The sequence below is a fragment of the Solanum dulcamara genome, chromosome 4 (genome assembly GCF_947179165.1).
Source record: "Solanum dulcamara chromosome 4, daSolDulc1.2, whole genome shotgun sequence".
Lineage (NCBI taxonomy): Eukaryota > Viridiplantae > Streptophyta > Magnoliopsida > Solanales > Solanaceae > Solanum > Solanum dulcamara.
In genome coordinates, this window is record NC_077240.1 from 30,058,420 (window position 1) to 30,072,129 (window position 13,710).

At 32.5% G+C, this 13,710-nt stretch overlaps 1 protein-coding gene and 1 pseudogene across 1 annotated transcript; one reads left to right on the forward strand and one right to left on the reverse strand.

Moving 5' to 3' along the window:
• Window positions 1–5,724: 5,724 nt before the first annotated feature.
• On the forward strand, window positions 5,725–6,658 carry LOC129884156 (mitogen-activated protein kinase kinase kinase 20-like; annotated as a pseudogene).
• Window positions 6,659–7,699: 1,041 nt separating this feature from the next.
• Window positions 7,700–8,787, reverse strand: LOC129884938 (uncharacterized). The gene is made up of 2 exons (XM_055959202.1): window positions 8,414–8,787; window positions 7,700–8,240 (listed from the first exon to the last, which is right to left on the reverse strand). The coding sequence occupies exons 1-2, from the start codon at window positions 8,716–8,718 to the stop codon at window positions 7,865–7,867; spliced, it is 681 nt and encodes a 226-aa protein (XP_055815177.1). The 5' UTR covers window positions 8,719–8,787; the 3' UTR covers window positions 7,700–7,864.
• Between the last annotated feature and the right edge of the window lie 4,923 nt (window positions 8,788–13,710).

Sequence of the window (13,710 nt, forward strand, 5' to 3'; positions counted from 1 at the left end):
CTAAATATACTTTTTTCATCAATAATGGAGTACAAATCGATAAAACCCCAATTTTTCCCAAAAAATTACGAATAAGGAAAGAAAATCAGATAAAGAAATCACGAGAAAATATCAAATTGAGGATTGTATACTAACTCCCATATTATATCGAGAATAAATCCGCAAGAATCACTCCATTACGAGCTCTAGAATTTCCGATATGCTCAAAATACCAAATGAACACAATTTGAAATTTATATACTTGTACACCTCTATTTGCACCAGAAAATCTGCAACTTATATTTTCACTAAAAAAGCCGTAAATCCCTCATATGATAATAAAATCACCTGATTCTTTTTTCTAAATGTCTTACATAATGATACAGACCTGTTCCTTTAATCGAAACTCAATTTTGAACTCGTTTTCCCAGTCAAATATTATTTCTGCTTGGTAAATAATTATTTCTTATTTTGCGATAAAAATTCAATCTCGGCTTAGCAAAAAATGCACCAAACTTTTCAGATAAGTCCTATAATTTATGCTTAGAATTAAAGAATTTTTAGAATAATTTTTCAATCTTTAAAGCTAATAATGAACGTTTTAGTTGCCACAATTTGCTGAAACAATGCCAAAGCACCCAGAAGCTTAAAAACTCACTCAAAACTCATCAGGAACTTTCCGAATACAAATCAAATATGCTACTAGCTTGGAAATGATATTTCGGACTCAATGGAACCAATGAAATTCAAATTTGAGATCTCCTTGACCCGAAACTCGAAAAGTCACAACTAAACTAACTTAGGCCTCCAAAATACCAAAACGAGCTCGTGACTTCCAAAAATTACAACAAAGTCCTTTCTAAAGTTACAATTACCTCCCGAAATCATTGAAACCATCAGAAATCCAATTCGAGCACCCGAACCCCAAATGTTGACCAAAGTCAAACTTGGATCAATCTTTAACTCAATTTCCAACTTCGGACCTAAATTCTATGTTTCAACTCCAAATATGATTCCAAAAATTTTTCTAGACCAATTTACACATTCCGAAACTCATGGAATCAACGGAATTTCATTCTGAGACTCGAAACTTCAAATGACTCCGAAACTCAAAATTTGACAACTTAAGCCTTTAAAACTCATTTCTCTAGCAAAACATCAACTTTTTACAAGATTTTCAAAAACTAAATTTCAAACTCTATCTAAAATGACTCGAGGCAACTGAAGGGAGAAGTAAAATGATAATCTTATCGAAAATGACCTTCAGAATTATTACAATTTGATTTATTGGTAAAATACTAAATGAAAAAAAAATTAAATCATTATATCAGAATAAGCACAATGATATATAAAAGAGACGAAAATTGAGAAAGTATGAAAGAATTTTTTTTTTCTTTGATTATTTTGTATCTTCAAAGCATAATTATATTATGCTTCGAAGAATAATTATGCTTTGAAGATATAAAATAAATCAAAGTAAAAAAAATACTATTCAAATATTGATAACTTTAATTAATGAAAAGATGTTTAAGCAATAGAACAACAAAAATAATTCAGTAGTAAATTTTCTTTTATGTTTATATAGTATATTGTATTAAAAGGTGAATAATGGACAAAATATACATATTATAATTTAACTAAAATATTCTAATAGGAAAATTGATATATAAAAGAATAATAAATATGATGCTCATGCGAGGCTATTTATTCATTAAATAAAATGAACCAATAAGATAAAATAAGTAAATAATACATAAAATATATATGTAATAGATAGTGTAATAATAATATGAAAATAATGGAAAGAGAAATACTATTTAAAAATTTGATAAATTAAATTTTAATTGTAATAATGTGAAATAATATAAAAATTTCAAGTAAAACCATTGAAACTAAAATTCAAAAGTTTGAGTTAAGAAAAAGAAAATTTAGAAAGAAGGTTAGTTATTAATTGCACTTTATTAATTTGCAACAATAACATAGTTATTATTATTTAAGATGTGGTTTTGACGAGTGTAAGATGTACTAAAATTTTACTTGTATTTTTGTGGGATAGAAAGATTGTTTCTAATAGAACTCAAAAGAAAATAAACGTTTACTTCAAATTTTTGAATTGAATAAAGTAAAATTATATTTTTTAATATTAAAGGCAAGAAAAGAGTAAGGAAATATTAAGATAATATAAAAAAAATTATTTTGACAGATTGTCAAATATTCTATGAATTATAATGTTTATTTTTTTAATCATTCTATACTTTCGAATTACTTGTATCTAATTATAATATTTGGAGTACATCGAAAAGTTATTTGATGATTGTATTTATATTGTTTGTTTTCTTCAATTTATAATTTTTTTAATTTATTATGTATATTGTATTGCAAAATAATGTGATCGTTGTATATTTATTGATTCAATATGATCTAACACGTTCAAATAAATGAAATCAGAATTATAATTTAATTTCATAATATCCGCGCATCGTGTGGGTACTATATTAGTTAAGATAATAGTTCAAGTACTCAACGAGCTAAACTATTATGATTTCCAATATTTTGAGAATTGTATTAAGACAAAAGAAATAAAAAAAATCATGTATAACAAAAAACATATATAAAAAAGGGGTTTTCCATTTTAAAAAATTAAGAAAGTTTTAATTTTTCTATCACAAAGTATCTAAACAAATTAAAATTTCAAAAAATAAAAACATCACCTATATTTTAAACAAGCTGGGGGGGAAATAGGGAACAATAGCAAAATGTCCAAACCAAAACTCCCAAAATTATTTTTTCCTCAATAAGAGTTTAACAAAATACATTATAATTGATATCAAAAGTGCTGTAAATATTATTATTGTGATTATCAATAACTCGTAGGTGTAATTCCACATTTGTGATAGTAAAATTTACACCTCCACTACCTTCTCATTGATCTCTATTCTCCACAACCGCATATACCTCAATGTAAGCCTATAAATAGTGGTCTTAAGAATTATGCTGTACACACTTGAAAGAAAGAAGAAAGTTATCATGTATTGTTTCTCTTGTTTTATATTATTTCTCTTGTTTTTTACATTGTTATCCGGAACTTGATTTTACAATATGTACATCCTAAAAAGGACGTTAACCATTGCGTTTTGTCATAACTTCCTCCGTTTGCGTCATGTACCTTCGAGTCGAAGGCTTCGACCAACTTTTTACTCAAATAAGTGAAAATCAAAAATAAAATTAGTTGGCTTAGTAGCGAAAATTAATCAAACCAAAACTTTCAAAATTGTTTATACGTCCAAAAAATGATTTTTTCACAAATATGTTTTGGTCATAACTTTATGCATCTGCTTCAGAAATCTCAACCAATTTCTTACTAAATTTTGAGTTACACTCTTTTTGTCCTTTCAGTTTGAGTTACAAGTTTGACTATTTGTCAAATTTTCTTATGTTTCTGTAACAATCTGTCCCCGTCGTTAGGAATATGCCAATGGGGAAGGATTTCAGGCCAGAAAATTTCGGGTAGTAACTTCAAAAAAATTTAGCCTAGGCCAGACTTGGACGAATTTTGAGTCAGGCAAAGTCTAGGGTGGTCATGTGAATTATGGGAGATAAAATGTTTAATTTGATAGGATAAGATGATAGCCAAGATGATACGGAGCACTTACAGCTTCGCGGAATCGCATTCGGGCGAGTAAAACTCTCGAAATCAAAATTGGCGTGAAGGGTATATTTTAATACGTCCTTGGAAGGGAGTGTTTTGTAAAATGGGGACTTGGAGCACAAACTCCGAGCTCACTGTTTCCGCATATCCCGCCAGAGCGGGATGGGTCCCGTCAGAGCAGAACAGTCGCGACTTAACTCGTGACAAAGTCCAAAAAGGGTCTTTTTCTGCAAAATTAGTTTCCTGAACTTTAAAAGGCGACCTAGGGTGAATTCTATCAAGTTTCCATGGATTTCCACGCTTAAGGTAAGGATTTTACTCCCTAAATGCATGCTTTGATTCCTAGAACCTAGAAAGTATGATGGATAATCATTGGAGGGGGGGGGGGGGGGGTTGAACTGAAAATACCTATGATGGAAAATAGCCCTAGGGTGAGGTTAGGATCATGGGTTTGGCCTAGGGTGTGAATTGTGTTATATTTCATGATAGTTAGGCCATTGTGTTGAACCTTTATATGTATTTATTATTTTCTAGACCAAGAACGAGAAGAACGAATCCGTAAAGGGAAGACTCTTGCATTATAAGGTTGTTGATGCGTGAATTTAAGGTAGGTGATGGTCTAGTTTCCCGTATGTGTTTCATATACTTGTTAAATTGCTTCGTGATATGCATGTGTATATGAATAGGGAAACATTCTAGATTATATGTGAAATGATCACTTGCTGGCCTGTTTTTATGATGAACCTGTTCTTGGTGATATAAATGTTGTAAATACTGAATGTATTTATGATTGTGGTATGCTTGGATAGGGTGTCACGTTCCAACACATACTTGGATCGGGTATCACGTTCCGATACATATTTGGATTGGATGTCACATTCTGATGCAAAGTTGATTGTTTGTAGGTCCCTTGAGAGGACCCTTGTGTGAAGTTATAGCATGTGGAAGATATTGAGTTGGGATATTGCTGAATATAGTTAAACTTGAGATTAGTTGACTTATTCTGTATATGACTTATTATGTATATGCACATGCCTATTGTGTGGAATTTACTTGTGTATGATCCGCTTACTGGCTAACCGCGTGATCCTACTAGTACACTGTACTGATACTACTCTTGCTCTGCCTTTTTTTGAGTACAGGGCATATTCAGCCGGCTGCAGAGAGACTTTATCTAGAGGAGTGATTGTGTTTTCAAGTTCAAGGGGGAGTTGTTCCTTTAGGCTATCGTAGACTCTATCGTTATTTTTAGTCCTTTTCTTTTCTGGGACTTAAATGTTCAGACAATGAGTTATTTGTTACTGGTTTCTATTTGGAGTTGTACTCCTGTTCTAATCTTGTTAGTTTTAGATTTTTGATACGATGACTATCAATTCCTAGGATTATTTTACTTCCGCACATTTTGAGTTTATAACTAGTTGGTTTCTGAGTTTATGGGAACTCAGCATTTATTTTTGATTTAAACCTGCTTCCACATCTTTAAGTTGTGTATATCTGCTATTATTGTTTTTGGGTTATTTAGAATGGTTCTCCCATCGGAGAGTTAGAGTGGGTGTCAGTCACGGCGGGTCAAGGTCGCGACAGTTTCCCCGCAAATGCTCAAAGACAAAACTCTAGCCAAGGATCTTATTTGTAATAAAACCACCACTACACAATGGGTTCAATTTTAGAAAAGTCTTGAAGCCCAAGTAAATTCAACAACTTTTTAGGAAAATCCTTGCCTTTGAAGGAAACCCAACTCGTAACAACTTAAGAGCTATTATCTAACCGTAATATTTTGGAAACTTAATTAGGAGTTCAATAATAAAAGGAGGGAGTAATTGGTAATGTAAACTTTATTGATTAAAAGCAGCATATGAACTTAAATGGTGGTGCGAAAAGTTCATCTTTTAAAAAAACTTACTTACTAGTTTAAAGATTATTCTAGAATGATCTAAGAGATCCATTTAGGATGAGGAAAGGAGGGATGGAATGGAAGTTAAGCCAAATTAAAATAGGACTAGGCTAATGACATCTATATAAATTACTCTAGTATAGTAATATTATAACATAGTATACTACCCAGCAAGCAGCACATTCTGTTCATTGTTTCTTAATTTCCAACGGCGGAATTATTGTGGAAGAGAGGCACAACACTTGGTGAAAGGTGGATTCGGTGTCGTCTCGTTAGCTTCTACGTCCAATGTACTATTTAATGGCATTACTCTTCCGTCCCTCATTTCCATCAAATCTTGCAACTACACTACTTCTCAATCATTGAAAGAAAAGTGGAATTCCTCCACATGTTCAAGCACTCTCCTTGCATTATTTGTTGTTTTGGAGCTTATCTCTCGTTCTAAGATGGTGTCATCCTTTACAACTTATTGCTTGAGTATGCATCCGGAGGAAGTCCTGCCGATCGTCTTTAGAACTACAATTCATTGTCGGAGTTTGAAGTTAAAAGAAACACACAAAGAATGTTCTTTTAGGGCTCAGTTGCATTCACAACAACGAAATAAACATCAAGCCTGACAATATTCTCCTTGTGGACAACGACGAAACTTTCAAGATCGTTGATTTCGGGCTTTCCATGACTTTGGAACAGGGCATGAACCAAAAACAGGGACTTATTGGGGAACAGAAAGGTATATGGCACCTGAATCCATGCTTAAGTGAGCATGGCCCACGAGTTGATATTTGGGCTCTTGGATGCACTATCTATGAGCTGATACGCAGATGGTAATGATATGCTGTACAAAATCGAGTTTGAGGAACCAAAGTTTTAGAATTTGAAGTTGTCAATCGAAGCTCAAGATTTTCTGAAAAGATTGACTGTCAAGAATTCCAGTTCACGTTTGGACCGCCGACATGCTTTTGAACTATTCTTTTATGCTAAATTCATCCAAAGTAGCCGATACTGCAAAGACAAAAAAGAAGCAAAGTGGTTTCATGTCCCTTTTACACAGAACGCCTCGGAAAATAACGTTCAACCACTGCCATCATAAATACGTGATTCAATTGCGCGCAGAATCTAAAGGAAGTAGAGAATGAAACTTGTGGAAGGCTATTGGGTACCGATAATGGAAAAATTCATAATATATATATACATAAAGAAGTATGCATGGGCTTGATGACTTGATCCCTCTTTAGAATTTATTTGGGGTACGTAGGCAGCCTGGTGACCAAGATGATCTCAGGTGCAGCCCCTTAGTAGTTTAATAAAAAAAAAATGTATAGCTGATCAACATTCCTTATAAAGAAAGGTGAGTTGTTATATCTATTTTGCAATACACGCCACAGGAAATGATGGCACAACTCACTTTTATGTTATTCATTAGCGTTAAGTGCTTGGCCAACTTCAAACTGCAAGTTGTCTGTAGTTGAGTTTGTTATCATGATTGATCTGCTAGGTTAGAAATCTATTGTGATTATCTCTAGTACAAATGTTTACCTGGCTATTATGCCAATGTTTCATTTCTACGATACTACTTTGGATAGTTGATCAACGTGCTTATTTCCAAACAACCATATAAGAAATGGAGTCATCAATATACGTACGTAACGTAGCTAGTGTTTGGTGGAGTCATCAATAGAAGTGAACCCACATGTCTAGGTGGGGTACTAACTTCCGAAATATATATATATATATCTTAGAAACTGGAATATAACTAACATTGCACCCATAGAGAGTTTAGAAGTGCAGCTTGGGATGCTGGTTTAAGCCAATGCACCCACCCGCTCAACCAGAGGCCAATCCAGCTAGAACCCCTTTTCACCAGTATAACAAACTCATCTGGACCATTAAGCTATCTCACTCACTTATTTTTTCATTAGTGTTCATTTATTTTGTTTACAAAAGAGCAGAGTTTTGACTTACAAATTGAAAAAAAAAGAGTCATAAACTAAACTAAAACAACAAATAATTGAAGAATTTAAAGAGAGCTAACTGCTTCTATACTAAACCAAAACTTTCAGCGTAACACAAATAAATAATTTCAACATAAACCAATTTAAATTAACTAACAAATCATAAATAACTTCAACAAATATACCTGGATGCTTGCACTGGATTATTTGCTTACTAATTAGTCACACGAATGAAATAACTTGTAGTAAAATTAACCCCTTGTGCTTATTATTATTATTATTGTTGTTACTACAATATCTTCAACAAGACCATGACACAAATACTTGTAATAATGGTACAAAGGCAATAGATGGTGTTACTCATTTTCGATCTAATTTGAATTTCTTAAGTTATGGGCGAAATTTAGCTTTGTAATCACTCCAAAGTTGATCAACCGTCTTCCCTAGCAAGTCAATAAAGAACTGATCACTATAGCCATTTCTCATTTTCTTGTTAAGTTCTGCCACGAACCCATTTCTCAAGTTGTTGCAGTAATCAAGAAATTGAGCAGTCACATCGTAGCCTTGGTCCCAACGATCACCCTGGCCTGGTTTCACCCAGTGGCTTGGCCCAAGACCAGCTTTGAGCCTCACATAATCAGCAATCCCTTCAATTAATCCTCCCGGAGCGTCACCGCTCCCATTCCACTGCCAAATGTGAGTACTTTCGTGGTATAATACTCCAATGATCTCTCTCCTAACATCCCCAGAGTAACCTTGGATGTATCTGCAAATGCATATTTAACATTTGAATATAATGAATATCACTTAATTGTTGTTTCCAAAAGAAAGATACGTTTCTATATTGTTTTTTGTTTTTTTAGGGGGGGAGGGGGAGTATGTATTTTGGAGTTTGAGACGTGCATTCACTCCTTATTTATTAAATCAATTTATGTGTACCTTGCACTAACATGAATCTCATTGTTGATAGCATAAGCTACTCCGCCCATGTCATCGACGAACATGCTTACTTTTGGTACGTTTTTGCGGTCAGCGGGAGAATTCTGCTGAAAGATATTCCATATGAAGGAAGTGGCAGCTGCCAATGTTTGCTGACTATATTGAGCTCCGATATCTCGGTCGAAACGGGCACCGCCGGGGGTGTTTGCAGCGGTGTTGGTGACAGAGTAATCTACAGCATCGATTTTTTGGATGAATATTGCCAGGACAAATAGAGAAGAAATTAAGAAAATGTTATGAGCCATTGCTTATTTGCTCTGCTAGTGAAGAAAAGATGATCATTTATATAGTTTTTTCATATACTTAAAAACAGAGAAATTGGACCAAGTCACTTGGAAAAGTAAAAGAGATGATAAAATTAATAGCCCGGAGAAAAATCAAAACTCCACTTACTTTATGAGTTGGAAAAGTAAAAGATGATATTCCTAACAATTCCTCTAGGACCCCACCATTCCCATTTCTACGGTCAAACTTCTGCATGTCATGATAAGAAGAAATAAAAAATATTTTATTTATCTCAATTTATATGATATTATTTGACTTAATTCAAAATTAAAAAAAAAAAGAAACAATTTTGTAACTTGTGATCTAAAAATAAGTTAGAGATATTTGTATATATCACTATAAACCATCTCATTAAGGTAAAAATAAATATTTTAAAGTTAAATTATTATCAAATAGAAAAATATGACCAACTAAAAAGGAAAATTTGTTTTATTACCAAATAGAAAAATATGACCAAGTAAAAAGAAAAATTTGTCAAATCTTTTGACATTATTTATCAATTAATATGAATATTATAATAAAAATATATACATTTTATTTTTAATTATTTTTTTAAAATACATAATAAAATTATAGAAAAGTAAAAGTGATCGAAGAGAGTAATAAATTATGGAACGAATGCACATTGCGATATAAGACTCGTCTACATTAGTAATATTTTTATTGCGGAACACAAATCTATGCGCAACAAGTCAATAAATTACGATAAATAGTAAGTACCAATTCATAATTATTATTTTATTTCTTTTTTGAAATAAGGAGTTAACAGGTCCACAAACGAGTCCAAAATACAGACTAGGACTTGCCTTAAAAAAATATCTAAATATGTAGGACATGAGTAACGGTCCTCTGAGGCCCTACCCACATAAAGATAAAGGAAACAGCCCATCATGGGTTTATTAAAGGAGAATAATCAGGTTTTCCAGACCAATAATTCACTTCCCAGACAAATTAAAACAGAGACTCGCAATTCTTTGGAAAAAAATGGGTGTAACAAAATAATTAATTAAATCCAACAGTAAGATAATTTGTTGATTTGCTTTCATTGCCTAATTAAGTGTTCTTATAGTAGCAAGTTACAACCAATGCGCTTTTGCCGGCCGAAAGATTATGTAATTCTACTTTTTGTCTTATTTTGGTGAAGCAAAATGCATTTTTCGATAATAGCAAAAATGGTTGAAATTTACCGCTAGGTTCAATTCATTATAAATGAGTGAGTTGTGTATTCTATTATCAAATTCATATTATTCATCAGAAAATATGTAGAGACTTAAAGTTGTTAAGTGAGTCAGGTCATGTCAGACCGGCTTACTAAAGATAATGCCCATCGGTCTGCTGAACCGGGCTAGGCCGGTCCTGCCTTTACTTGGCCGGTCTGATCCAGGCCCAACAATAAAAAAGTCAGATGGCCTAGCCCACGACCCATTAAAGGTACAGTAACCGAGTCTATCGGTTCGGGCTGAATTTTAGCCCGTTGGGCTGATCGATTATTTTTTTATCAACATTTATATATTCAAAAAATTGAGTCAATCATCAATATAGTGTATCATTATGAATTTAATTTAGAAGTAATTATAATAATTTATAAACTTAAAATATATAATAATATACTAACATTATATTAATTACATATATACTTACAATGTACATCAAATTCTATATACGTACAATGTATACCGAATATACTTACAATATACTATATATTATAATGATATACTTGCATTAGGTTATATATACTTACAATGTATACCAAATATATTCACAATATACTATTTATTATAATAATATACTTACATTACATTATATATACTCACAATGTATATCAAATATTCTCACAATATACTATCTATTATAATGATATACTTACATTATATTATATATACATACAATGTATACCAAATATACTCACAATATATTATCTATTGTAATATACTCACAATATAATATCTATTATAATGATACTTACATTATATTATATATACTTTCATTGTATATCAAATATACTCACAATATACTATCTATTATAACGATATACTTACATTATATTATATTATATATACTTACAATGTATACCAAATATACTCACAATATATTATCTATTATAATATATTCACAATGTATTATCTATTATAATGATATTTTTTCAAGTATTGAATTATTATAGTGACTACAAATTTAATTTTCAATATATGATTATGTAAAGTAAATAAAATTATTTAATTGAATCATACAAAATTTATGGAAAAAAAATTAAGAAATGCAAAGAATCAATGAGTCTTTGATTTTATTAATAGATTGATAAAATTCAAAACATAAAAAGTTACAAACTTACAACTAGTTGTCTCGAATAAATTGTAATTTCTACATATTTCAAATCATTTTCTCCAATTCATTTGTATTAGCATTAACAAGAATTGGCTCAGAATTTTCAAAATCAACTAATCCATGATTTGGACTAGCTTGTGGCCAACGATCTCCAATTGACATTATTTCTTCAAGTTTTTCTTCTTCTTCCGTATCTTGTGGTCTTCCTTTATTTCTTCGCTTTGATCTAATCCAATCTTTGAGGCAAACTAAAACATTTATGACAAACTAAAATATCAACAGTATTTATATGATTGTTTTAAAAAAAATACAAAATTCATGATGAAGAAGTAAAAATAATCGAAGGGAGTAATAAGCTATGGAACGAACGCTGCATTGCGATATAAGATTCATCTAAATTAATAATACTTTTACTATGGAGTGCAAATTTATGTGCAACAAGTCAAAAAATTACAAAGGGAAAATAGTCATTTTTGACTTTGTACTCTTAGAAAGGGATTATATTTGCCCTTGGTCATACTCTTTTGATATACTAGTTTAGTATATGTGCTTTGCACGTGTGTATTGCTTTAATTAATAAAATTCAAGTGCATCTAAAATGAATAAATTATTATGTGTGTACCATATCTTTGAGTACACAACTTTAAAAAATTAAAGTAAGTATTACCAACCCATATCATCAAGTTTATAAATAAGTTATTTTTTTATTCTTATCTCTTTGTACAAAATATTAATCAACCTCTTTTATCTTTTAAATAAAATTTATATTTAAAAATATTATTTTAATTATTTTCTAATATTTGTGACATTAAAATTAATTCCATTTGACTATAATAGTAGACAAAATAATTGAATGTACTTCCAATTCTAAGTCATATGTTTCAAGGGACCAAAATTCTTAATTTCTCATTGAATTTTAAATTCATGTAAACCTCTTACCTCTGTATAAATTATTATTAAAATGTTTGTATTTTCTATCAAAATCATTATTACAATTTTCATGTCCTTTTGAATAGTATGAGTTAAGATTGAAGGATACAACAACAACAACCTAGTGAAATTCTATAATGTGGGATCTGGAGAGAGTAAAGTGTACGTAAACCTTACTTTTACCAAGGTAGGACGGCTGGTTCCGGAAAACCCTCGGCTCAATAAAAACATAAACAGAGGTTAGTTAAGGCTAAGAAGTTCAAAACGATATGGGAAAGCAAGTAACGAGAGCGACACAGATAAAATAGAGTAATCAAAGTATAAAAAGTAATAGATAACAAGAAAAATCAGAGTACAAGAAATTATAGTGCGCTAATGCGCCTACTAATAAGAAAGAATAACGAGACTATGTACTAGCCTTCTACCCTAATGTGCGTCCTCCACACCTCCTATCTAAGGTCATGTCCTCGATAAGCTGTAACTGCGTCATGTCTGGTCTAATCACCCCTACCCAATATTTTTTCGGCCTACCCCTACCTCTTCTGAAATCATCCATGGCCAACTTCTCACACCTTCGCACTAGGGCATCTGTGTCTCTCCTTTTTATATGCTCAAACTATCTCAATCGCATTTTCCGCATTTTGTCTTCCACCAAGGCCACTCCTACCTTGTCCCGAATAGCCTCATTTCTAATCTTGTCGCTCCTGGTATGCCCACACATCAATCTCAACATTCTCATCTCGGCAACTTTCATCTTTTGAACGTAAGAGACCTTAACTGGCCAACACTCCGCCCCATATAATATAACTAGTCTAACCACCACTTTGTAGAACTTGTCGTTAAGTTGTGGTAGCACCTTCTTGTCACATAGCACACCAAAAGCGAGCCTCCATTTCATCCACCCTGCCCCAATACGGTGTGTGACATCATCATCAATCTCTCCGCTGCCTTGCATGTTAGACCCAAGGTACTTGAAACTACTTTTCTTTTGAATGGCCTGGTCACCAAGCCTAACTTCCTCGCTAATCTCCTGAGGTGTCTCACTGAACTTGCACTCTAAGTACTCTGTCTTGGACCTAATCAGCTTAAACCCTTTAGACTTCAAGGTATGTCTCCAAACCTCCAGTTTAGCATTAACTCCACTATGAGTCTCATCGATCAGGACTATGTCGTTTGCAAAAAGCATACACCATGGCACCTCACCTTGAATTTATCGCGTCAATCCATCCATCACCAATGCAAATAAAAATGGACTAAGAGTTGATTCTTGATGCAACCCCATCACAACTAGGAAGTGCTTTGAGTCCCCTCCTACTGTCATTACCTTAGTTTTGAAACCCTCGTACATGTCCTTGATCACCCTAATGTAAGCCACAGGTACACCTTTAGCCTCCAGATATCTCCATAGTATCTTTCGTGGAACTTTATCGTAAGCCTTTTCTAGGTCAATGAATACCATATGCAAGTCCCTTTTTCTCTCCCTATACTGCTCCACCAGTCTCCTCATCAGATGAAAGGCTTCTGTAGTTAAACGTCCCAGCATAAATCTGAATTGGTTCTCTGAAATAGACACGCCTCTCCTCACCTTCATCTCCACTACTTTTTCCCACACTTTCATAGTATGGCTTGGAAGCTTGATACCTCTATAGTTGTTGCAGCTCTGGATATCCCCTTATTTTTGTATAGGGGGATCATTA

Excerpts from the sequence above, each read along its gene's own strand:
- LOC129884938 (XM_055959202.1), bottom strand. The coding sequence starts at position 8,718 with ATGGCTCATAACATTTTCTTAATTTCTTCTCTATTTGTCCTGGCAATA. Across the intron at positions 8,241-8,413 it reads GAGATTCATGTTAGTGCAAG|ATACATCCAAGGTTACTCTG; the intron begins GTACACATAAAT and ends ATGCATTTGCAG.